This window comes from Cotesia glomerata, linkage group LG7 (genome assembly GCF_020080835.1).
Source record: "Cotesia glomerata isolate CgM1 linkage group LG7, MPM_Cglom_v2.3, whole genome shotgun sequence".
NCBI lineage: Eukaryota > Metazoa > Arthropoda > Insecta > Hymenoptera > Braconidae > Cotesia > Cotesia glomerata.
The window spans coordinates 20,020,321-20,048,015 of NC_058164.1; the positions used below are offsets into that span (position 1 = coordinate 20,020,321).

At 28.3% G+C, this 27,695-nt stretch overlaps 2 protein-coding genes across 2 annotated transcripts; one reads left to right on the forward strand and one right to left on the reverse strand.

The window, feature by feature from the left end:
* The first annotated feature begins 1,098 nt into the window (after positions 1 to 1,098).
* On the forward strand, positions 1,099 to 18,598 carry LOC123269137. Its single transcript, XM_044734700.1, has 9 exons — positions 1,099 to 1,394; positions 10,818 to 10,914; positions 10,989 to 12,561; positions 12,636 to 13,186; positions 14,466 to 14,581; positions 16,168 to 16,305; positions 16,916 to 17,117; positions 17,196 to 17,420; positions 17,950 to 18,598. Exons 1-9 carry the CDS (start codon positions 1,290 to 1,292, stop codon positions 18,039 to 18,041), a joined length of 3,099 nt encoding a protein of 1,032 aa, XP_044590635.1. The 5' UTR covers positions 1,099 to 1,289; the 3' UTR covers positions 18,042 to 18,598.
* A 2,095-nt stretch (positions 18,599 to 20,693) lies between these two features.
* Positions 20,694 to 27,394, reverse strand: LOC123269150 (vacuolar protein sorting-associated protein 52 homolog). The gene is made up of 8 exons (XM_044734722.1): positions 27,064 to 27,394; positions 25,926 to 26,101; positions 25,286 to 25,853; positions 25,044 to 25,169; positions 21,974 to 22,158; positions 21,799 to 21,883; positions 21,305 to 21,508; positions 20,694 to 21,225 (listed from the first exon to the last, which is right to left on the reverse strand). The coding sequence occupies exons 1-8, from the start codon at positions 27,298 to 27,300 to the stop codon at positions 20,800 to 20,802; spliced, it is 2,007 nt and encodes a 668-aa protein (XP_044590657.1). The 5' UTR covers positions 27,301 to 27,394; the 3' UTR covers positions 20,694 to 20,799.
* Between the last annotated feature and the right edge of the window lie 301 nt (positions 27,395 to 27,695).

The window sequence follows — 27,695 nt, forward strand, 5'->3', positions numbered from 1 at the left end:
ACTTCGAAATTAAAAAAATGAAACACCAGTTTTAAAACAATACTTCAAGAGCGCTATTAATTGTCATTGTAAACATACGAAAATTTATATAATATCAGGATAGAATTCCGCAAATAAAAAGAAAAGTATACGACACGATTGAGGAAAAAAGTTAGTGGGAAGATGACGTTTTTTAATACTTTTACCATGTGATTAATATCTATCTCACGATAAATTTAAATACAGTATCTTACGTAAGATGATTACAGATTAATTGTTTATGAATGGTGAGTTTTCTCGACGAAAAATCTATAGAGATTTGTCAAAGATTAAAAGAAAGGTGAAAGGATGTCCGGCTGCATTCCAACCTAGGATCTTCTTCTTCTTCTTCTTCTTCTTCTTCTTCTTCCTCTTAATAACTCGAGAGAAAGAAAGTTTTTTTTCCATTTATGTGGGTCGGATTCTTTCCGGATCAATCGAAAGGAGGTCATTGATGTTCAAATACCCTGGGCTGATAAATTATTTACAATAAAAGTAAAATCAAAAAATATAATCATTATCACTTGTAAAATAAAAAATTCTTATAATAAAAAATGAAAGGGTTTTTATTCTCTTCAGAGTTTAAAAGTTTAATAAGTCTTAAAGAAGGTGAAGGTGAAGAAAATAGTAAATTTTAAATTTCTAAAAATACAAGTGTTTTTATTTCCCACTAAGTACATAATTTATAATGATGATTATCTAAAACTTAAATCAGTTACTTCACAACATTTTTTTTCCCACAGAATCAATGATTTCTTCTCCTACAATCTAAGAATTTATAAATTTTTTTTCTCAACTTTTAACTAAAATAAGCACTGCTAAGTATTAATATAACTACAATATTAAAGTCATCCCACACCGATGTATTTACTGAACCACTAATTGAAGTCCCACTAAGATATGAATTAAAGAAAAACTAGAAAAGAAGACAATGATTACAACGTGAATTAAAAAATAAGCGTAAGAGCACTCACGTTCACCGACCTGCGTAAAACTAATCTCCCACCTTCTTTCCCTTCTTACTCTCTTGGTGGCCTTATCCCCCAAAGAAGAACTAAGTAAAACTCTCCTGTCTTTTCCGATCTCAAGTAGTCTCAACCCCGTTCTCAAACTTGCAAGACTTCAGCACCAAAAATATCGGCGTCCATTTTACTACTACTTTACTTGTTTAATGTTTCATCTTTGAATCTAACTTGGAATTTTGTTACTAAGTGGTCATTCAGTGACGTGAATAATATAATTTGAAAATTTGGTTTTTTTTTTTTTTTTAAATGGGCCGAATTAAATTTAAAGAATTTCAGTGGTTGCTTTGGGGATTATTTATTGCTACATCAAGCGATTTTGTTGAAGCTGATGCCAATCCTGTTATTTCACCAGTAAGAATTTTTTTTTGTTTTTAAAATGTTAATTTATGTGAAAAATATTTAAACATAATATTGATCGGTCACGAAATTTAAGCGGGAAAAAAATTATCATAGAAAAGGGTCAAATGTCAGTCAGTCAGTGGGTGAAAGATGAATTGAGTTCGACTTTCGTTTGCTACAAACCGCAATTTAAAACGGCATTTATCGATGATTGGTAGTGATGTGTGTTTAAATTGTATAAGTCATTTCTTCACAAAATTTTTATCAATTATTTGTTTAAATTTATATACGCGTGAATTTTAAGATAATACAGACATAAAAATCATAAAAATAGATCCAATTTGTTTTTACGACGTTATAATTAAAGGATATAAAGCAGAAAGGTAATTTACATAATCTCTGGTCTGTAGACTAATGGAGCAAATTTTCTAAAAGGAAGTCATTAGAACAGTCTCTTATAAATGAAAATAAAATTAAAACACTGTAATAGTAACGTAAAAACTCATTTGTTTTTTTTTTTTTTTTTTTTTTTTACTAGATGATAATTATAAAACGTTGAATTACCAAACAAACGAATTTTAATTCAGTTAACTTAAGTTTTTAATGCTTAATGAAGTGTAATTATGCCGAGTTTAATTATCGAGTTAGTAAAATTAAAGAACGAGTTAGAGAAATAAATATATTATAGATGTTATACATAATTAAAAACCCCTTCCTGTTTATAAGGTTACACCACCTTGGTATATAACTTTTAGTTTACATTCATGCATGGTATAAATAGTTTCATAATTAATCAATTAACAATACTGACAAAAAAATTAAATAATATCGGCGGTATTAGATTATAAATAAAATTCTTTAAAAAAAAAAAAAAATAAACTCATTTATCATTTTTTTTTGTTAATTACTCATAAATTCTAAGAGAAAAAGTATACGATTAGTTTAGGAAAAATTGTGTCGTGAGAACAAACATTTGATCAAAATTTATTTTTGAAAATTTTGGATTTGATCATAAAAATTAAAAATTTTCAAAAGAAATGATAAAAAGTAAATTTTTGATCAAAAATAAATCTAAACCCTACTTCAGAATAATTAAAAAGTTATTTCGTAGAAATATTAGTTGTCTGAAAAAAAAATTCTAAATTTCTTCCACACGGAAAGATTAAAACCCGACTGGTTCGTGTTCTGCACCAGACTCAGTCGGGTGATGCACCAGAATCCGTGCAAAGTAACCCGCACACGACTGAGTCTGGTGCAGAACACGAACCAGTCGGGTTTTAATCTTTCCGTGCATGGAGATCAAAAAATTTATAACTTCTATAGAAGCGATCTAATCAAAAAATTTTTGCTTATTTCTTAGACAAATTATTACAAAAAATGAATATCGTGACTGTTTTTAATGACAAGTCAACGGTAAACTGTTAACTCATCTATAAGTATGGCTGTCATTTTTTCTCTACTTTTTTTACTTCGCAGAATTCGGTACTCTTTTGTTTTTCCACGTGATCTATATTCATTTTAAATTTTGAATTAATTGGAGTCACCCTACTTAATTTTCCGATTGATGAAAAATTCGTCTAAGTGATCATTACTTCTTCAGTCATCATTAACTTCATTAAGTTTGTCCTAATTAAAGAGGTTTGATTAAAAAAACAATATTATTTTGTCTATAATAGTTATAATTTTGATAATAGTTCATAAAAAATTTAAACTATTTTTAATTAAAGTAAAAAATTTGAAAATTATTTAAAAAGAAATTCAGAAAAATTATTATTTGGTATTTTATTTTTTGAATATTTTTAAAAAGCTCTGCTTAAAACTTCTAGGACCTCAAAATGTGGAGATCTGATAAAAAAATGAGCTGGTAAAATCAGACCGAAATAAAAAACTTGCTATTTTTTGAAAATAATTAATTAAAGCAGGAAGTTAAAATGTCGATTTTCGAAAATCTCAAGGTAGTGTTACCATCTATAACTTAGCTGACATAAGAATTGAAACATTGAAATATATGATCACCTTTCACTCTCATGTTGGAGAATACGCACTGTGGGAAAGATTATATTGTACACGGTCGTTTTCATTATTATTTTTTATTAATAGATGATACACATAATACAGCGATAATTTCCATTCCTGTCTACCTACGCGCGTCGACTAGATATTAGTGAAAAGCGTGCGACTAAATTCAATGGAAATTAAATACACGTTTTCCCTTTTCTTGTTTACACTTTTTTTTTTGTTTCAATAAAATTAATTTCGAAAAAAATTCCAAGCTTGATTATTAACATTAAATCAGAGTTTGTAATTAATTTCATTCGTAAAAAAATAATCTCATCATCGTCAAGTTTATGTATAATTAAAAGGTAAAATAAAAATGCAAATTTTGAATTAAATAAAAGGGAAGAAGAAAAACGAATGAGTATGTGATGCATTATACAGCTTTATTAAATTTTTTTCGTTCACATCCGGTATAAAATCTTTCTCTTTTTTTATTCCTTTTTCTTTTTTTATATAACAAAATAATGAAAATTATACATTTCCTTGTGAATCCAAAAGATTCCGGTTAATTGCTACCACAAATGTTGTTATACACACGTGGTCGTATATAATATATGACATGAGAAGGCTTCTCAGTTACTCGGAAGAACCTGAAAGTTTTACCAAGAACTTCTTTCAAAAATGATTTTCAATTATAATTTATGATATTCATAGTTATTACAAAAACTTAAACCAGACGTTTAATTTTTAAACTTTTTGTAACCTTTTGTCAAATAGTATTTTTTACTTGAAAAGTGAGATTTTCAATTTTATTTAAAAATTCAAAGAAAATATTTTATGCATTTGATTTTTCCTGACGATTGAAATTTTTTTTTGTTGATTGAAAGTTTGTCTACTTTATTTATGAAAGAAGAAAACATCATCTATTATAGTTTTAAATAGTATGTAGAGTTCGACAGGACTTTGAACAAGTTTCAAGAAATTTTTACAGACATTGATTTATTCTGAATATATGAATCGACAAAATTTGAACTTAGAGTAATTAATAATGACTTATTTAAACACAAAAGTATTTAAATTTTAAAAATAAATCGACCGAAGATCATAAAAATTTCTTAAAAGAAAAAAAAAATAAAAAACTTTTTTGATAACGATATTTTTAAAAGAATAACTCAGTTTAAACCAAGAACTTCCAGCATTTGTAGAAAATTTTTGAGAATAAGTTGATGGCACTTTGAAACTTTAAAAAAAAATCTTGCGAAATATTAAAAAGTTTTTTGTACTTTCAAACTATTATAAACGATGGCAAATAATAACGCAACAATTAAATAATGGCTTCGCTCTAGAGCAAGTTCAATTAGATAATTTTGGAGTAGTCTTGTTTTTATTTCGAAATAATTTGTTTCATATTGATCTTGAAAATCAATTTGTTGTATCGCCTTATCAAAAACTTGTCTTGGTCTTGAATTAGTTTGAATTTTTATAGAACTAAATCGAAACAATATAAATAATTTACTTTAAATATTTTCTGACTTTTTAAATATTTTTTTATTGCGCGATGAAGTATTACTATTTTTTCATTTCATAAAAATTTTGTATTTTTTATTTTTGCACTAAACAAACCTCATTGCGACTTTTTAATCATTGGGTATTTTATATAAAAATAAATAGTAAATTTTATTAGTTTGAAACTTACTATAGATTTTTTCTTTACTTCAACGAATTTAGATAGACATAAATTGAATTCTTTCCTATTTTTTCTTACTCCCTTCTCTCCATATAGGAAGATCCAGGGCACCCTTTCATAGTTTTTCTAAGCTAAAAAGACGTAAATGAGCAAATTCCGTACTTTCCATCTATGGATTCTTCACATTTAAAATTAGTAATTCTTCAAAAGTCTGTTATACATTATTTATCTTCCTAACATCACAATTTTTTTTTTTTTTTCTTTTTAGAGAAAAACTACTCAAACATACGGATTTAAAAAAATCATCGGATAAATAAGAACATAAAAAATTTATAAAAAGAATATAACTTCCATAATAAACAATTTTTCAGTGAAGGATGACTCAATTGGAAAAAAAATTAATTAAAACTTTAAATAAAAAGTATAATTTAAAATGACAGCTATAATTATACTGACAAATAGTTCTATAATAAAACGTTTAAAACAACATTGAGAACAACAAAACAATATAATTTCGTTAATTATACCCTCTATAATTTAGAATTTAAAGAAAGATTTATTTCGAAGACACTTTCATCAAATATTTTTTATTACTTATTGAAAGAGAAAATTATTATCACACATTTTATTGGTAAAAAACAACTTTCATTCTTATATAAATATACAAATATATAAAATATAAAAAAAATGAAATAACCTCAGATTTAATATATGTAGCGAGAATTCATTGCCGTAAATCTTCAATGATCCGTTCATATATATGTATATATATAGCTTCAGCTCTTATGTATAGAAATTTCGTAATATAATTAATTACTTTTTAGACAATAGTCATAAAATTTATATTTGTTGTAAATAGTTAGACGATGATTCTACTTTGAAAATTCCATTAAATGGAAAAAGTAAAATAAAACTTATAACTTGTTCCTCTGTTGAGCTCGGGTTCAGAGCACCTTAGGATTTCTCTTTAGAACTTGACAGTATAACTTCCGGTCTTCAAGTTCTTCCTTAGATCAAGTAGTGGAATATCGCATGTACCAACAGGAAATAAACATTATAAGATTTAAATTAATTAACAAACCATAAAATTAATTTTTAAAAATATCCAAAGACACGATCGTGTTTTTTTCTCGCCAAGTAAGCATCAAATTTATTGTTTAAATTTTTTGCTCAATAATAAACTACCATTTTAAAAGATTTCAGGGAAGTAATAACTTAAAATAAATAAAACAATAATAATAGCTGGGTTTTGATCGAGTAATTATTATTCCGTAGTTAAAAAATGAGAAAGTCTCTTTACTGGTTAGAAGATGTCTCAACGGTTTTACTTTTATCTGGACTCAAGAGACATCACGCTCGAGATAATTATCTCAATGTTGATAATAAAAAATAAACTCATCTAAGTGCGGTGTGTATCCTCTCTAGTCTATTTCCATTTAGAGCTACTGGCTGTAAGTAAACTAAAGTATGTAAAAGGATCGAAGATCGACCAGAAAAGAAAGGGAAGTCCGATGCAACCGGTCATCCCTTTCACTGATGAAAATACATAAAGAAAAAAAAAGTACTACATCGTGTAGTAAGATTCTTGAGAAAAGTGATTCTCCTCCGGGCATCTCAATAAATTACTAGTTTAATGCCGATGTAATCAGAGCGCAATCATAAAAAGTGCACTCCATCATCGTATATTTTAATAGGAAAAAAAAAATAAAATTGTGTGTAAGAGTAATTAATTTTTACGAATTCAGGGCATTGCTCAATGAAATAGTTTGCAAGTTAATAATGTTGCAATAAAATCTTCTGGGATTAAAATACTTTTCAATTTAATTTTCTTTATTCACTGTATTTTATTTTTATTTAAATATCTTTTCGTGATAGTTATGTAATATGTAGACGAGCACTTAATTTCCTTGAAATCAGATGAACGTTCGGGTCAGTGAATGGTCGAGCAATGAACGCAGTAGCTTCCTCAGTTTGTAAGCTGTAAAATGAAAGGAGAGAGGAGATCAATAGTTTCTGGTAATATCTAAATATTATATTATGAAAGTAACTCAACAGTTTTATTACCGATCATTACTTTTTCTTTACTGCCCGTCTTTATTTTTGTATTCAATTTTAAATTGGTTTCCCTCTTTCGATCATTTTTATTTTTAGTTTTAATAAGTTGAAATATTGAACTTATTAATTATAGTTTTATAAAGAGTGGTAAAGAAAAAAATTTTTTTTAGAAAGAAATTAAAATTTCGAAAATTTAGCTAATGAAGAAGACCAAACTTTTTTTTCTTGTAGAAAATTTTTTACGAAATTTTATGGATGTATTCTATAAGTATTACGAAAAGGAGAAATAAACTTTTTTTTATTTTTTGGAAATCGATAAAAATGATAAATTCAACGGTTCTACGTAAATTAAGTTCCACAAAATAATATTAATATTTTTTATTTCAATCATTGATTTCATAAAAAATATCATTAATTTAAAAGTTTTTTTTGTATCTTGTAAAGGTGTAAAAATATTTAACTTCTTGCGAGGAAAATTGGAGGGTGGGTGTAAACCTCTTGTAACTCTTGAATGGTTTGACCGATCGAAACATCATTTGCCGTATTTCGAAGGATTTCCTCAAACTTAGATTTTCTAAAATGTTGAACGAATTAGACTAGATTGATGATGAGAATTCTTAAAAATAAAAATTAAAAAAAAACAATTTTTTGGAGCAATTCTTAGACTGTTCTATCAACCACTCTTATAACATAATCAAAACCGCATCAAAATTGGATGATACGTTCAAGCAATATTGTTATCAAAAAATTTCAAAAATCGTATTTTTTTTCACATAACTTTGAAAATTTTTATCGGATCGATTTTTATGTAATAAATAATCTAAATTTGCTAAAAAAAAAAAAAAAATAATACACTTTTTAATTTTATGAACATTTATCGGTTGTTAAAAAAGATAGAAGAATTTTTTTTTTATGAAATCTTGGATATTTTAGCGAAAAAATTGATGCAGAGAAAATTGAAACTGAATAAACAATAAGGTGTTGATTTAGTTAAAAAAAATCTTTTCAAGTTTGCGAAGCAAAACAACAAGAAACGCTAAATTTTTATTTCCACATTATATGTCAATCTTTTACGGACTTTTAGGTTTTATGATCCGTTTATAAGAAACGAAAGTGTACGTCATGTTTTATAATAGAATAACTTTCGACTGTCAAAAAATATTAGATGACGAAATAATTATCATTAAGAATTTATCTTAAAATAGCTTGTAAACGTCACCTATCGAAAGAACTAACAAAAAAAAAAGTTCGCGAGTTGATTAAATTTTAAAATTTGAAACTGTCGAAAATAGAGTCAATAATACATTTTTTCAATAACTTTCACTGAAAAAAAAAAAAAAAAAAAAAAAAATTGTGTCACTTTGATGTTTATTCACGTTTCTTCTAAATAAATCATATTGAACTTTGAAAAGCCAATTACATTTAGAAACAAATCAATTATTCTTTTTAAAAATCTCTTTCTTAACTTTAAATTCTTCATTCCGTTTATTCTTATTCTTGGGTCTTGTCTCGAACAAAATTAAAACGCGCATTATCTTTTTACACCTGCCAACTTTCCAGTTTACTTTCGCCAAAATATCCCGTCCTACAAAACGCTCTCGTAATTTTTAATTTTTGCTTCACAAAAATATAATTCATCTATTTAACAATAACTCAATTAAAATAAAATGTTAAATTCATTAATTTAACAAACATAATGAATTATTCTAAATAACTCGAAATTGTCACATAAAATTATTATGTTTAAGCTCTTTAAAGTTTTAGCTTACATTGAATTAAAATTAATTTTATAATAATATTTCAAACAAAGGAAATTACATCAGATTTAAAGAGTTTACTGCAGTGAAAGAGTATAAAGGTATACATATGGAAGATTTTTAGCTCAGATTATATTTTCTCTCCGCTAATATAATGTTAGTTGTATAAACAACGAAAAATTTCAAAGTTGCTTGATGTTCGTGTGAATTCACATCCACGCTGCATTGTTTCCTTGCCACTAGAAGTTACTCAAAGAACGCGTTTCTCTAAGTATTGATACATCTATATTATACATTTATACATACATTTAATAGATGCTTGATGCTTATACATAAAGATTCTTGGTGAAACTTTCTAAGCAAGTTAACTTCTTGCTCGCATCAGTTTTCATATTGCACGCAAATTTACTATTATAACTCATCTATATTTATTATTTTCATCCAATAATCATAATAATATTACATTAAAACTATCATACCCTCAGGAAAATTGAATTTTAATTTTACTCTTGGGTATTACTTATGATCATGGAGGTCATGGCGATGTTAATCATAACTTACGTACGGTAAATGTAATCTTTCATCGCATGAAGGTCATTATTTTAAGGGATAAGTGAAAGTTATAATACAATACATAAACTTGGGAAAAAAAAATACAAATATTTTTTTTTTCATTTCACTCTTGTTTTAAGAAGTATTGTTTTTTTTTTAATTCTAGAAATTGATTCGAAAAATAATGAATTAAAACTTGAGAATGAGCAAAAAGTATTTCGGAAGAATTTTATTGTTTTTTAACGAGATACACATATACTTCATTGATTAAAATACGCTGTAATATTTGTTCGAAATATTACCGGCTTGTTTCAAAAATACCATTAAAACTAAAAAATCTTAGATTTCTGCTACTATTCCATCAAAAAAAGAAAAATTCAAATGCGTTTCATAGTATTTTAAAGTGAAAATTTAATTTTTTCAAAAGATTTTTTTTTGTATTTCTATAATGAAGTAACTAATTCTTCAAACAAAAAATGAAATTATTGTTAGTTAAAGAGAATTGTTCTTGCAAGATCTATGGATAAAGAATTTGATCTATCGAATGAAGATGATATACTCTTGAATCAATTAAAATATTTATCAATCAAAGATATTGGTCTCTTGAGCTAAAATGACAAAATTCAAAGCCAGAAATTTTTGAAGTGTAACAATCGGTTTTATACACTAATAAAAAATCTTGGATCAAAAATAATTTCTTAGCTCAAAAATTCTTCTCTTGAATCAAGTTAACTTTTTTATCAGTGTAAAAAACTACGGTATTCTTGAATCAAAATTATTTATTTTTCACAAGACGGTTTTTTATCAACATACAACTTACGATAACTTCTCAATAATAACTTTAAACCTTTCGGAAGAAATTACTTTCTTTGTACATAAACTAGTATAAATTTATAATTCATAATTTAGTTACTTCAATAATTAGTATGTAAGTGATATAAGATGATAAAATCTGATAAAAAATCTGGTTAAATTATATGCTACTATTTTAATCGTGATGAAAATGAGTTGCTTTCTCGCAGTTATAACTCACATTATTTAAAAGTTAAGATGTTGACTGCTGTATATGCCATCATCTTGGTCCTAATCCGAGTAAAGAGATTCTACGAGTGTTGGAGCTCTACTTGGCGTTATTGTATGCGGAGTAGAGAGAAACTCACCACAGCAACCCGTGGCACGAATTAACGTACGGGAATAATGAATATAGACGACCTGTAGGTCAGTTTCCTCTTGCGTTAGTGAAATTGCAGTTTCTCAGAATAAAACTAAACCGTTTACATTAGTTTTTACCATAAAGATACTTTACCATAACGAAAATTTATTAGATTACTACGAAGTATCATTTTATCAGCGGAAGTAATAATGATTTCTTCTTTCTGTTTGCAGTTCCAACCGCCAATTGACCCACGACCACGCTTGTCAACAACGCAGCAACAGCAAATTTTAAATGATGTTCAACAGCATCAACGTCGTTTTAATTTCGGTAAGTTTGATTTCCGTAAACTATACTTCTTCATTTCATTTTTCGATTTTTAGTCAATTCTTTGTTTACACTAGCCAAATATCGAGTGGATCCACTGAAACAGCAATTCCAGCAGCCGCAACAACAGCAACAGCCACAGCCACAGCCTCAACAGTCAGATCGTCCATTTTTCCAAACTGCACAGTCGCAGTACCAGTTTCCGCGACAGAACTTTGCTCCAACAGGACTGAATCCGTTCAGCGCTTTTCAAACAGATTTACCAATAATCAACTTTCGTAATTCACCAGACGAATTAAACTTTTTCAATGATCCAACAGCTACTTTGCAGCTTCAAAGCTACTACGAAAAGCAACGGGAACTAGAACTCTTGAGAAAACAAAGAGAACAGTTGATTTTGGAACAGCAGGAATTGAGACGGCAGCAAGAATTATTGAGACTTCAGCAATTAAGAGCTTTGACCTCAACTACACCCAAGCCTACAACAACAACTACTACGACCACAACTCAGCAGCCTATTACACAATCTCCTGCACTGTTGGCTTCGCCCTCCTCCCGCAGAATTACTCCAGCAGAATCAGAAATATTCCTAAAAGCAATTGCGAATCATCAGAAAAAATTCACCACAACGGCTAAGCCAGTTACACCAAAACCAGAAGTTACGACTCATCGACCACGACAAGAGCGTGTTCAAGAAGATCAATTCACCCAAGATATTCCCAGAGAACTTTTGTCCCTAATTCAAGCTCAAAATCCCCAGCTTTTAGGTGGTGGTAAAAACAAACCACAAATAAAAATTATTTATCAAACGGAGAAACCGGCAACCCAGAGGGCAACGTTGAAAACAAAGAGTTTAGAAAAGGATTTATTGTTGAAGCAATTGAAGCTTGCCCTTGCGGAAAATGCTGAGGCTGAAATTGAGAAAAATGTTACAACCCGTGACTTGGTTCTGCCGAACGGGAAGAAACTCCAAGTTATTCAAGCGCCAAACGGGTTGTCTTCAATTATTCCTAATGAAGGTTCCAGTCAGTTTCAAACAGTGACCCAAGCTTTGGATACCAAGACTGCCTCGACTACGAGTGCTCCCTCGACTGTTAAATCTGCAAGCACTATTCTGGAAGAGCTAGCCAAGGGGGTGTTACCTCCTGGCGCGGACTTTGAAGTGCTCAAGCACAAAGATGATGGCAAATTGGAAGAAGTTGGCAAAGTACCAATTCAGAATTCTGAAAAGAAGGTGACTTTTGTGGTTCTTGAGGAACAATCTGACGGTAGTTACAAAGTACAAGGTGTGAAGGGAAACAACGGAAAAGACAATAGTTCTGATGTACAAACAATTGTAGAGAAGATAAAAAATGGCGAATTGAAACTACCTCCTAGCTCCAAAAGTCCTATTTCAGATGATAAAACACCTATTACGACAGTAACTAAGCCAACTACTACAACTACGACTACCACAACCACAACTACACCTTTTACAACTACAACTACTGTAGAACCAACGACCTATAAGCCATCAACAACTGCTGAACCAACTACTGTTAAGCCAACAACAATTAGACCCACGACTATCAGGCCTACCATTAATATTAGGACAACGACTGTTAAGTATACAGATGCAGAAATACCAAATGTAACAAAATATCATAATAAGTAAGTATTAAAGCTAATAAATGTATTTTTGTAACTTTCTATAACAATAAATTGATGGATGTTTGTTATTACAGTGAGCTAACAAGAGATTATTCACCTTACGCGGCAGTAACCTCAAACTCTGTAATTTCAACTGATAACTACGTAACATCAGCTTCAACACCATCTGCTAATATTTATAACTCAATCTCGAGTTTCATTCCGTCGAGTCAAAGACCTACAACTGCCGCAAATTATAGGATTGGATCATCACCGATAGTTATCGCACAGAAAAATCATTTCATTCCTACCATGGCGCCAGTTAACGAAATCATAACAACGCCTTCATCAACGTTTTTACCCCACTCCTCGTCTTATGTTCATTTCTCAACGAATCTAGGGAATCCCGCTACTACAGCGACACCTAGGTCAGTTACTAGTACCATTGGTTCGATTAATAATGTTGCGTCAGAGAATTTGATTATTGACGATTTTCACCAAGGAAGAAATACCATTAACTTTGATAATACCATCAATCAATTTAATAACGGAGAAACGATTGCGAATCTTTTGAAGAGAGAAGGCTTGTTTGCGATGGCTAAATATCTTCGGCAATCAGGATTAGATAAAGTACTTAATGACACTGGTAAATATTCATTTTTTATTATTTAGAAGTTTCAATAATTTGATAAAGTCGACAAATTTATAAGTTTTTGGAAGTTAGATTTCAAAGTCTACGAAATTGATAGTTAATGAATTTTTTTAGGAAAATATAAAAAAAAAGCTAACTTATAATTATTTTCCATTTTACTTTTTGCATTCCAAGAAGAGATGTTTTTTTTTTTTTATAAAATTTTATATTGAAAATAGCTTGATAAAATTTTATATGGCAACAAAAACAATAATTTGATGAAATTTTGAATTTTTGGCACTCGGATGAATTTTTTTTTTAATTTCCGAGAATGATTCAATATTTCTGAAAATTTGAGGTGTGAAATTTTGTGCAATTAAAACTAAGTGTTAAAACTGGAGATTTGATAAAAATCTTTTTAAATTGTTTAAAATAATTTATCTTTTTGTAATTAAAAATACATTTTTTTTATATAAAAATAACGAATCGTATATCGTACTCAAAATAATTAGATTAAGGAAAATCTTGCTCTATATTGATAAATCGGGACTTGTCAGATGAGAAACTAAGAAGCAAATTAAAAGAAAATATTCAGTAATCAAAAATTGAATCGAAGCTAATAAATTTTTTTATAAAAACGCTCGATTTTTTTTTTAGCGAAAGTTAAAAGTGATTTGTGACTACGGATTTATAACAGCAATAAAGTTAAAATTACACAAAAGTCGTTAGCCGAATAAAATTTTCTCTTGTAACATATTAAGAAAAATCGATGTGCTACTTTAATGTATGTAATATTATATTATGTGAACTATAATATTCGTAAATATTCAACGAGATACCATATAAATAATGGCAAATTGATCAATTAAATGCTTATGAAGCAAAATTCATTATTATGCATTGCAAATCGCTTAGTATGGTTTAAAAAGTGAAATCATTTGTTGTTCTCAAGTTTTTTATAATATCAAGCCTATTTTCCCTTCTCTTAAAATAGTTAAACTATTTAGGTTCTCACGGGGTTCTTCTTTACGCAATTTCATTTACGAAAAGTCGTCCGATTTTCTCACATTACATCAGTTTGTTATTATTTTATAGTAAAAATAAATTATCATATTGTATGAGTTGATTTCTATGAACTAATCTATTGATTACGATTTTTAATTATCAAGTTGTGGTTTCCTGTAATTAAAAACTTTGCCGTTCTGCATAATAGACTTTTTTAAATACTACACTTTTAAGGCTTAAATGATTTAATAATTAAATTGAAAAATTAATCAACTTTTTACTGTTTCAGGTCCTTACACAATTTTCATCCCAACGGACAAAGCTTTCCGCGCGCTTTTAGTGCAGTTGGGTGGACCTGAAAAAGCCGAACAGAAATTCAAAGAGAACCCTCGTCTTTTAAGTGGAGTAAGTGTAGTTAGTCATAATTATAATTAATGATTAATAATTATTAATTTTGATTATTGAACGATTTATGATGCGAAGCTTCATTAAAAAATTTTTTACGAATAACATCTTCTTGATGCTAGATATTTATTTCTTTTGATTCAAGAAATTAATTTGCAAATTGATAAATTAAAATTTTTGTATAAGCAAAAAATTTTTTAGAAGAAAATGAAATTATTGTTAGTTTTGGAGAATTGTTCTTATACGTAGAAAAAAAATTAAATCAAGTAAATAATTTTGAAGAATTTCATCTTCTTGATTTGAGTAAAAAAATTCTTAAGCTAAGCAAATTTTTTCTTGATTCAAGAATTTTTCTCTTGATTCAAATGAACTTTTTTACGTAAATTTCTTGAATCAAGTGAAATTTTTCAAGACAACAAATCTTTGAAGCACAGGAACCGGTTATGGTAATAGTATATTACACACCTAGGGAAGTAAAGTAAGAAATGTCTCAGATCACATGTAATTGTCGGCCGAGGCGAAGCCGAGGTTGACAAACATGTGATCTGAGGCTTTCTTATTTACTTCCCGTGGAGTGTATACTATTTTTTTGCTCGACGAAGGCGGAAAGCGGCAACTTTGTTTAGCGCAGCGGGACGAAAGTTGCCACTTTCCGCCCGGAGGGCAAAAAAAATAATTTTTTCATATAACCTGCATTGAAAATGTGAGTTTCAATGCCTGTTGAGCCAACCGAAACTGGACAATTTCAGACCAATGCGACTGTGCCGGGCAGGTATCAATTATTTCTTCCCGGCGGACAGAAAATGACGATTTTCTGTCCGCGAGGTGAAGTTGCAGCTTTATTTTCAATCCTATCAATTGTTTGTTTATTTTATACCTTTATAATTGTCATTCTAACCGTTAAACTGTACTGACATATTATAATTCTGTTATTAAGCATAAATAAGAATGATAAAAGAAAACTTGTCAATTTACGAATAATGTTTGGTAAAAAATAAACTATTACTTTCTATTTTATTATAAGTTTCATAATAAAATGGTATTTTCGCTGTTCGTCTGAAACTATCTAGTTCTGGTTGGCTCCAGACATTGAAACTAGCATTTTTAATGCAACTTATATGAAAAATATAATGTGTGACGCGGGATGAAACACGATTTCAGACTGAGTGATGCCAGCCCTCGCTTCGCTCGGGCAGGCAACTTCACTCTGGTCTGAAATCGTTTTGGTTCATCCCTAGTCACACAATATACTATTTTTTAGACAAAGTTTATTATTTCTGCACGAATAAAAAATTGTAGGAAAAATTACAATTGTCATATCGTCATCCAGGACTAGACTTCAATATTTTCACTTTCATAATTTTACATTCCAAAATTTACGATGTTACATCGTAATATTTGAAATGTAAATTGATGAAAGTGAAGATATTCAAGTCTAGTCCTGGATGACGATGTGACAATTCTAGTTTTTCTTATAATTTTTTTTCCTGTATATATTTATCAAAAATTGTATGAGGGTAAAAAATATGTCTGCACTTTTGGATTTTAAAAATTATTTTCAATACTTAAATTTATTATTTTTTCAGCTTCTCCTTCATCACGTTATCCCAGGTGATTTTAGAACAGAATCCTTACAAGAAGAAATGACCGGTGTCAGTTTAGCAGGAACTCAATTACGAGTTAATGTTTACGATATGCATGATCACGAATGGAATGATGTTAAGGTAATCTATATTATTAAGAGAATAAGCAAAATTTTGTTGCCAGTGTATTTATATGATAAAATGGGTTTTTATGGTTAATTTTGGTATCGTTGAAAAAGTCTTGACTTTTTAAGGTTTCATATCATTCTCACCAATAGTCAATTTATGCCGATAAGTATTTAGGCTGCATTCGAAAATGCTCTATCTCTAAATACATAATTAAGAAATGACCTTTTATCTTATAAACTATTGACATTTTTAAAGATTTAAGCTCATCCCGATGTTACACTCATCAAGACCTTTCATTTGAGTACCCACATCAATTTTTCATCTATTTATATATATTATATTTATATATGCATATATGAAAAATATATCAAAGTGCATGTGGGTACTCAAATGAAAGCTCTTGATGAGTGTAACATCGGGGTGAGCTTATATCTTTAAAAACGTCAATAGTTAAAAAAGTACAATGCAATTTAACAAAAGTCATTATTTAATATAGGATAAATTTTATTTATTTATAGTTCACAAGTCACGGCAGTCACATAGTGACTGCAAGGTTGCTAGTTAACTTTAAATAAAAAATAATGAAACACAGTATTTATTGTGTAATTTATTTTTGAAACAGGTAACGACAATAAATGGCGCTAGAATAGCTCCAAATAAACGTGATATTGAAATACCTCAAGGAATTGCCCATGCAGTCGATCGAGTTATGTTCCCGCTTCCTGTTGGTGATTTATTGCAGACACTGGCTGCAGATCGGGAACAAAGATTTGGAATTTTCTTGAGAATCCTCCAAGCAGCCGGTCTTGAAGAAATTCTTACAGGTAAATTTTATTTGAAGTTTTATGTCTTATTAAATCATTTCATTTAAAAATATTAATAATTTATATTTTACATTTTAGGAACAAAAACGTATACAATTTTTGCTCCAACTGATGCGGCATTTGCGGCAACAGCAGCACAAACTGGGCAACCAGTTTGGAGTGAAACTGATGGACCGGAAGCTGCTAAAACAATAGCGTCAAAACATATCATGCCTACTACTCTTTACTCAGCTGGCATGAGGTATTATCATCAGAAAGACACGCTTCGTCCACAATTCACGCTCCGAATCCAGAAGAATGGAGGTAATTATTTTCCTATCATTCTCTTCTAGCTTTCTCTTCGTTTAAACTTTATTATTAAAAGTATTATTATTATCTTCCATTTTTCTTCCTATTTTTCAATGTCGAACAAATTAGTGCTCAATTTAAATAATTAATTATTTATGAAAAAAAAAAAAAAAAAATTATTCCGTCAATTTTGAAAAGTTTGAAACTATTTTTTTTTGTACCAAATGATCAAAAGAAGTAGTTTTCATTTAAATAAAAATAAGCGAATTATTCATTAAAATCATCGGACGTAGTAAGTTTTTTAACTTCCAGATAATTTGAGAGAAAGTTTTTTTTCTTATTATCGATAAATATTCAACGATTTCGAAGATGCTTTCATAAATAATTTATGCTTGACCTATGATAAAAAAAAAAAAGTGATGAAGAAATAAGTAGTTCGGCACAACCGGGTCTTTTCATTTCGGGTATAAAATTAATGTAGCTTCAGAAATCTATGTCTAATTTTTTTTTTTATGGGTTTTAATTATATTTTTTTTTTTTGTAGGACGAGTCCGTGTAAATGAAGCTCAAGTTGTGACGCCTAATATTCCAGCAACGAATGGAGTTATTCAAGCAATTGACGGAGTACTTCAATAATTTTACATTAAGTATTAATAAAACTGACGATTTTCAATATAAAGTTTGAAAGAAGTATACAAGCACAATAATTATTAATTTGATGAAGGGTATACTATATAAGGTGGCTCGATTTTAAATATTTTTAAAAAATAAACGGGTCAATGTATAAACAGTTAATACCAATGAATAAACATTATTTTTATTTTATTTAAAAATTAATTACTCCTATTATTTTGAATTTAAACAGTATGAGTAGGTGTGTGGATTTACTAAAATTTTATAAATAATTATGATAATGTTTATTCATTGAAATATTTATCGTGTACAGAAAAAACATATACCACAAAAATGCCATAATGGAATTAAAAAACGCCAGTGTAAATTTAATTTGCGTAAAGAAAAAATATTCCTTGTATTTCGGTGAATATAGAATAATGATAGACGGGAAATATTTTTTTTTCTTCCTAAATTCAAAAATTTTTGTGATAAATCATTGATAATATTTTCTTCATTGTGTAAAAAGAAACGTTAAGAGAAAATATTATTCACTCATTAATACACGGATATTTAAAGTATTCAGTTTTTAATTTTATTATCACATGTTAATTTATGTCTAATAATAGGTACAATTATGTAATGTGCGACAAGTATTAATAATATTTCCTCTGTTCTATAAAAAAAAAAAAAAAAAAATGAACCTAGATATATAAAATAGTGTAATTATTTTTGTAGTTAAAATAATTGACTTGAATAAATGTACAGAATTTTTTTCACCTATTGGTTTTATTATATTTATATAGTATCTAATTATTAACTTATCAATTTATATTATAATGAAATCAATTTATTTAGGTAATCGGAAAAAATAGACCGAAAAAAATTTTTAAATTATGAAAAATTTATATTATTTCATTAAAATTATTTAAAAAAAATAATAATAATTTAAGAAATCTATAATTAGGTAGATTTTGTTAGAAATCTAACTATTGCATTAGTCCCCATGGTGGAATTTTTCACGATTTTGCTATCATATGTCATAATTAGTCAAATAAGTTCCAGAAACACCATTGGTTAAAAAATTTATATATATATATATATATATATATACAGAGTGTCCCAGAAGTAACGGACGCCATTGTAGCATCTGATAAACAAAATAATTCTAATTTAATTAATAATTAATTATCTATGCGTCTGATTAAAAAATGGCTAAGGACTTTTCGTCTCAGAATTATTTTATTTTATATATATATATATATATATATATATGTAATATAACCAGCCTTGTCATCAGGATATCTCGTAAAGTTTTCAACTGATCTTGATGAAACTTAGTACACATATTCTTTGGGTAATTACCGAGGTCGAGTTCGAAGATGAGCAAAATCGGTTAATTAGTTTAGAAATGGTGGCCATTTAAAATTTTCAAAATTTTGTAAATTTCAAGTTTTGTAACTTTAGTCGTGAATAACTTTTGACTGACAGAAAAGAGCTCATTTTTGGAAACTTTATGGTAAAGCTGATTATATTACCTTCAATTTGACCTGTAACACTTATACTTTATGAAGATTTTTATTAATTTTATGGGCCATTCAAAAATTTTAAAATAATGAAAACTTTTTTTCAAATGTCGTTTTTTTAGAATGACTTTTAAACAGCTTTACCGACCGATTTCAAAAACTAATCAGCTCTTAACATAAAAAAACTACGTCGATCGCCACCGGACCGGTCAAAATCGCTTGATTTGTTTGTGAGATACCGTTGACGAAAAAAATCGAAAAAAGCGTTTTTTTTTTTAACAAATTCCGAAATTTTTTATCTAACCAACTCACGGTTTGAAATTCATCATAGAATTTAAAAAAACTGCATCGACTGTTGTCAACTACGTGATAATCGGTTAACTCGTTTAAAAGTTATTGCGGATTGAAAATTTAAAAATTACATAAATATTTTTTATTCAACAAATTAAATAACATGAATAAAGAAAATTTCATATCACATGAAATCTACCTTCCATTTCGGGCGAGGCTGAATGGCATTTTTTTTATTTTATAATAATTTTAATGAAATATGAATTTTTCATAACTTAAAAATTTTTTCATGTACCCATATTTGAAATAATTTTATTGACGTCACATCCACAATTTTCCTCAAAAACAAGCACCCCCAGAATGATCGCTCCATTTTTTGTTATAAAAAAAAATATTATTATTATTATTATTATTATTATTATTATTATTATTGTTATAATTTTTATTTTATAATAATTTTAATGAAATAATATGAATTTTTTATAACTTCAAAATTTTTTCCGGGATTCATTTATTTATTCAATCAATACTTTTATCAGTCTTTAATATGACTTAACATGTGAATTGAGCATTTTCATCAAAGATATATCTCTATTGATATCTTCGTTTTATTTTTACATGAATATCATCTTCAGTCGTTCATATCAAGCAGTAAAATAATATGTACTTTATCGTTTCATTGTATAAATTTTTTAATTAGCTTGTATGCTAGGCCTTTACATATAAATCTCGATAAATCTAAATTTTTATATTTTAAATAATTCGAAGTTGTGTTCGAGAACTTCCTAATGACTAATGATTTATAATTAAAATGATGATTATTAATATCTAGAATATTAAAAAAAAAACTATTAAGGTATTAAGATGTATAATAATTCATTTACTTTTATAATATTTGTATAATATATAATAATTTGTTTTATTCGAATACTGGAATTATTTTATCAACAATTATCAACAGATAATTAATAATTAACCTTGTATTTCTTTATTTCTATCATAATAAAGTGAATATTCGTCAACTGGGTCCGCACGTTCGCAGGCAAAATTTTGTGTAAGCGTTGATAATACTCGACAAGTTGCGTCATTGTTCGTTGGACAAGTGCTCCTCCAAGGACCAAATTCGGGAATGACTTCAATATTTCACTGTTTATTTGTTCGAGTGACTGTTTCCAATTATTGGTAAACGATTGTACTAAATCAATAGCACGCGATTCATGACGTTTCAGTTCATCAGTCAACCCCTTTTCGATTAAGGCCTCTGATTCTTTAACTAGTTGAATGATACCTCCAAAGTATGGCGATAATATTTCTTCAACGTATTCTGATGATTTAGCGTTTAACTGTTCTTTGAAGCTCTCAGCTTCTTTAGAATTATCTCGCGTTCGTTCCTAAAATTAAGAAAAAATGTTAGACCGTATTGTTGATTATAATTAATTTATTTTTATTATTTTAGAATTAATAAATTACCATAAAAACTCCGAGAACCAAGTCATAGTTATTTATTAAAAATAGAAGTTGTTGAGTTCTGTTAGGGAATATAGCAGCCATCCGTAAAAGAAAACATTGAACAGCCTCACGTAATTCAGCTAACAATTGAGTTACTCCTTCACATGGGAATCCTTCGCTGATACTTACTACGGCAGCACTAAATTCAGCATATCTCCTCGTAACCTTTTAATAATTTTATTTAATCAATCATTGTTTAAATAAGGTCCAAAGGAATTTATAATTAAAATAATCAGGTTGATCAGACCACAAACGCAATGTTGACAATTATTTCATTTGATGTATGTATTTTAGATTGCCTGAAGAAGTCGGGATGTCCGACGAAACGTTGCAATGAAGTGTGAAATAATTGTCAACATTACGTTTGTGGTCTGATCAATCTGATTATTTTAATTATAATTTCATCTAATATAAAATCTTTAAAAAAATTTTTATTTCTTCTTCATAGTACTTACATAATGAGGACCAGTTTCTTTATTGAATTTCAGAGGATCACATGCTTTTATACTCTGAATATTTATGGAAAAAACGTGGTGAAATCTATTAATTAAAAATTAATCATATATATTAGTAATTTTTGTTTTTTAAATAATGATATCTTCACTGAATAAAATTAAAAGTTATCGTTACCTTGGCCATATTATAGATGTACAATTGTCCCAATATTTATCTAGAGCAGGAACAGCTCGTTTATGACAAATTATTCGATATCTCATTATAATATGGAAGCATAAAAATAATGCTATTGTATCATAACAATCTTCTGTGAATGATTGAAGACTTTTTTGCATCAAGGTCAGTGTATTTCCCATCACCTGAAAAAATCAATGATCTTTAATAAAAAAAAAATAATATAGTCAGCTAAAATAAAAATAATCAATATTCAGGGTTTTTACGGCTAAAAAGTAAAACAATTTAGCTGTAATTTAGAACGTTAAAGTTTTGTAATAATGAATATTACTTTACAACTTTTTGAAATTGTTTTAATAATAAATCATTTATACAGTCCATAAGTTCTTGTGTATTACTAAATACCTATGAAATAAAATTATTCAATTTATCTTGTTATGTGCAATTGCTAATAGTACGATAAAACTTTTTCATACGAAGAAATCTGAGTTTTAAATTCGCCATAAATGTTAAAAGACGCGTAAAAGTGAGTTTATGTATTTTACTTTATGGATTTGAGTTATAGTTAAACATTAAAAGTAGAGATGAAAATTTGTGGCAGCATTTATGTCATAACCGCAAATTGATTAGTAATAAAGAATAAAAAATGTATATGCTACAATGGCAGAATTATAATAATTGATTAATAAATTTGAAGATGCAGTTCATGAAGTTAAGCTATAGAAATTCAGATTTATTTTTCTTATAAAACTATTCTCGACTTGCAAATTTAGAATTTAGTTTTCTTCAACTTCCCGCTAAGAAAATTGAAAATTTTTCACTAAAGGGAAGTTATTGATTTCGGTCCGATTTTCGAAAGTCGAGGTTTCATCGGATCTCCACGTTTTGAGGTTCCAGGAAACCATTCTGACTATTCCTGCCGAGGTGTCCGGCCGCGTGTGTGTGTGTGTGTGTGTAAATTAATTTTTGTCGTACGGTTTCTCAATAACGAATCAACCGATTGAATTCTACGACACGTCATTCGAAAGGGTTTATCAAAACTTAGATCAGATTATATTTGAGAGGTAATCCATCGAGCCATTCCGAAGAAATTAAAAAAAAAAAAAAAAAAAAAAAAAAAAAAAAAAAAATTTATGTTTTTTTAAAATAACTTTAAAGTGTGCGGAAAAATCATAATAAAACCATGTATATATTCTTTGTGCTTAAAAACTGCGTCGATGCATTTTCGAAAATGAAAAGCTTAAATATTAACCAAAAAACACATTTTAAGACGCTTCAAATTCAAACTTAGCGGGAAGTTCTAGGGTTGGCTTGCGCGGTCAACCGCCCAAGCGGCACAAATTTTTTATTGTTAATTAGTCCGGTCAATTTAGACCAAAAAATGAGAGTGAAGTTACATAAAGTCCCAACAAGCTGAATTTCAGTGAAATTGTTCAAAATATAATTATAAACAATGTCTAGAAGTTCCCCATCATTCCCCTGTAAGGAAAAAATTTAATTCAAGGTCAAAGGTCAAAAAAATGAGTTTTTCGCGATTTTCAGCAAAACGGTAAGTTTTATCATAAAAGTACCTCAGACAAAAATTGTAGATCATAAAATTATCTATAAAAAATGTATCAATACTTTTTTTCTTACGAGCCACCGTTTCTGAGATATAACGATTCAAAAAGTTATAAAAGTTGTTATCGTCATAATATGCATGAGTACGCCACGTATATACATCGTTTACGGCTGAAAATATATTGGTAAAACAAGCTAACAATGATGCTGATGTATTGATTATTGAAACAGCAATAGAGCAATTCAATTTGACAAATACAACTATTGTTGTTGGTAAAACCAGGAAAAGCTCAGCATCAATCAGACATATATTCATCAAAAAGTTTATTTACTTTAGTAAAGTGTAAAGATCATGTACTATTTTTACACGCAATAACTGGCTGTGATACGACATCTGCATTTTACAGGAGGGGTAAAACAGCAGTTTTCAAAATGTTTGAAAAACAAGATTTAATTCAATGTGCTGAAGTTTTTAAAAAGAGTAATTCAACTCAACAAGAAGTTATTACCAACGGCATCCGCTTTCTTCTTTCTATGTACGGAGCTCCTAAAAAAACTACCTGTTTAGATAAGCATCGATATGCATGTTTCGTTAAAAATACTAAAAATAAAAAACAAGTTCAATTAGCTTGTCTTCCTCCAACCTCAGTTGCTGCTCACCAACATCTTTTTCGAGTATATTACCAAGTTCAAGTGTGGCTTGGTTATCAGCTAGACCCTACAGACTGGGGTTGGAAGTTGGTCAACAATATATTAGAGCCAGTTCAAACTTTACTTCCACCTGCGCCGGAAAAACTGCTGAACACTATTTTTTGCAACTGGGATGCAGTGCTAAATGTGGTTGCAAAAAAGTCGGACTGTCTTGTTCTTTGGCATGCACAAATTGTCAAGGCCGGTCGTGCTCTAATATTGAATCACAAACAATGGAGGATTCGTTTGACTCCGACGAAGTATCATGCGATACATCGCTATTGACGCAATTTACTTGCATCCAAAATGAAGATGAAGAAGAAGCAGGAGAAGAAGAACAAGAAGAAGATCAAGAAGAAGAACAAGAATTTGAAACTTACGAATAAGACGAATAAACTTCAACACTTTTTTTTCATTTACATCGCTTTTATCTTTCCCAATCTTTGAAAATTTCCGTTATTTTGCAATAGTTTTACATTAAACAGGATCACAACTGACCCGTGGAGTAGGCCTACTGGGGAAACCACGTTAAAAAAAACGCGCTAAGTACACTACCTCATAGGTGGCGTGGAAACGTGTGCATATTATGATGATAACAACTTTTATAACTTTTTGAATCGTTATATCTCAGAAACGGTGGCTTGTAAGGAAAAAAGTATTGATACATTTTTTATAGATAATTTTATAGATAATTTTAGTCAACAAAATGAGTGAAATTTGCCAAAAAGTCAACATTTTTTTTGTGACGCTTGGGCGATTTCCAGATTTTTTAAGTTTTATTAATTTTAATAATTTAGTTAAAAAAAAGTTTTTTTAATACCTGATTAAAAATATCCATAGCTTGTGATCCACGTACTTTGAAGAATTCTGTTAAGAAAAGATATTCGCGACAGGCATTGTCAACTAAAGCATACTGTTCACTTCGGAACAAAGCTTCATAATGATACTGTAAAACAAAAATTTCATATTTAATTAATTAATTTTTTTTTTGGTCTATGGAAAAGATGTCTTAGTAAAATATCTAATCACAAGTTATTAACTTGTAAGAAAAAAAATTATTACTCGTATTTTTGAAGCCGTATGTGGGACTATAATCGGTTCTTCAAGTTGTGAATTGAGAATTTCTCCTCGATTGCCGATAGAAAATACAGTTCCTTTATGCTTCAATGATGCCTTATGAAATAATCCACGGTTAACTGTATCTTCAATTCCCATTAAATCATCTTTGGTTGGTTTTTCTTCATACTGTAGTTTAATCAATCTTGAAGAATACGACTTGAAGTACGAATAATAAATTTTACTTATAGTATCAATATATTCACTACAAATTTCTTCAGCAACATTTCTCTCGTTACAAAGTATAAATTCAAAGAAAAATTTATATTTTAGCATATTATTTTGAGGTATTTGGTAATTAGTCATAGGCTTCCGAAATTTGTAAACTTGTTCTAATAAGTAATTGCGAATTTTACTGATGGATTTAAGTTTTAATTTTTCAACTATATCCTTAACATCTATACAGGACTTGGCGTCTTTGAAACTTTGTTCTTTGATAAAGTTTATTTTGTGGTTGAGATTCTGCAGATGTGTTAAAAAATCTTTTTCAGTAACTGGACATTCCATTATTCCTCTGCAAATACAAAAAAAAACATTGTCAGCAAGAAAAAAAATGGCTTATTTTTTTTTTTTTCTTTCAATTTACCTTATCAATTCTTCGGATATTGTCATATCTTCAATAAACTGACTTAATGAACCTCTGATTGCTTGGCGGTTGGATAACTGTTGGCTCATCGCAACAGACCTACGTTGCAATAATAATATTTCAGAACTTATACTTCCCAGATCTGTTTGAAATTTAATCAGCATCGACTCCATGTTCTGAAAATTGATAAAAAAAATTAATGTGATATTTTATTGTAATTTAAAAAAATTATTTATTTATTATTTAATTTCAATGCCAAGGCAGTATAGCCAAATGGCAAAAGTATACAAAAAAAAATTATAATAAAGCACACGTATGAATAATGAAGATATAAAATTTCAAAATTTAAGATATTAAGAAAAAATCGTTTTTCTTAAATTTGGAATGTAGTTATGATAAATACAAGAAAAGTATAAATTTGAATATGAAAATTAAAAATTAAAGAGTTTAACTCAGTGGTGTAAAATACAAAAAGATGATAATTAAATAATTATATATAATTATACATAATTACATATGAATACTTTTTAGTATTTCTTAACTTATAAACCATGACAAAAAATATTTTTAAAATTAACATTTAAAGTGTATTTAATTTTTTACATATGTAAATTTTGTAATCTATTAAAAAAAAATTATCACATGTCTGATAATTTTAATATCATTAATTTTTTTATGTTTAATAAGCACATTTTATGATACTAAAATTCAGATACATTTGATCATTTCTAGAATTTTTCTAACAAGAAAAATTCATTTAAAAAATCCTATCTTTAAAAGCCATAAAAAAATATAAATTCAATTTTTAAAAAATAATTTTCTAGACCTAGTTTATTTTTCAAGAAAAATCAAAAAATCGTCAACTGTTCTCAGGTCATCTGTTTAATAAAAAAAAATTTTTTCTATCAGATGTCTGCTACTAAATATGATGATACTGAAATCAGTAGATTATCTGACAGATGTTGAGACTTTGACAAAAAATCATATCATAAAAAAATATTTTTAAGAATTTTCACTTACAATTTTTGGAAATTTCTATATATAAAGTTTTTTTATAACAATTTAGTGGTTGTAATAATGAAAGCATTGCCAGATGTCTATTAATTTAAGTATTATAAAAATATAAAATATTTTTTACCTCTAAAATACTATCACAATCAGCAATTTGATTATGCAAACTAGCAATATTCTGACTCTCTTTGATGTAATCTTGAATAGATTTATTTTCAACTTCTTTCAATTCTTTTTCAATTTGCCGAGAATATTGGCGTAAATCAGTCCCACTTTTTAATACTTCCTGGACAAGATCATCTTCAAGATCTTGAGGTAATTGAGTTTCAATGTCATCAAAGACATCATTAGTTTCCAAAGACATTTTTATTAATTATTAGATTAAACTACACAATATGTATCAAATATTAAATAATAATTGCTTTATAAAATTCATTTCTAATTGGTAAATAAAATTAACCCATTAAAATAACCATCAACACTTTACTTTCATTATTATTTGTTCATATGACTGAGTAAAAAAATTAATTATTTTTTCTGTATATAAAACTGGTACTCAAGTTTATGTTTGTAACTATTAAGAAAAATAAATTTAATATCAACCAGATTTTATAATTTATAAAATTATCAATAAGAAAAAAATCAGAATCTGTCGTGTTGACAAGAAAAAGTTTCGTGTGACACAACATAGTAAATAATTTTGCTAGATGGCAGCACGTGTATCTTCTCGTCGATAACAGCAGCACTTATTTTTTCTTG

Coding starts and splice junctions, on each gene's coding strand:
- LOC123269137 (XM_044734700.1), top strand. CDS start 1,290: ATGGGCCGAATTAAATTTAAAGAATTTCAGTGGTTGCTTTGGGGATTA. Junction 10,915..10,988: donor TCAACGTCGTTTTAATTTCG/GTAAGTTTGATT, acceptor TGTTTACACTAG/CCAAATATCGAGTGGATCCA. Junction 14,582..16,167: donor ACCCTCGTCTTTTAAGTGGA/GTAAGTGTAGTT, acceptor TTATTTTTTCAG/CTTCTCCTTCATCACGTTAT.
- LOC123269150 (XM_044734722.1), bottom strand. CDS start 27,300: ATGTCTTTGGAAACTAATGATGTCTTTGATGACATTGAAACTCAATTA. Junction 26,102..27,063: donor ATTGTGATAGTATTTTAGAG/GTAAAAAATATT, acceptor ATCAATTTTCAG/AACATGGAGTCGATGCTGAT. Junction 21,226..21,304: donor TGGTTCTCGGAGTTTTTATG/GTAATTTATTAA, acceptor TCTTAATTTTAG/GAACGAACGCGAGATAATTC.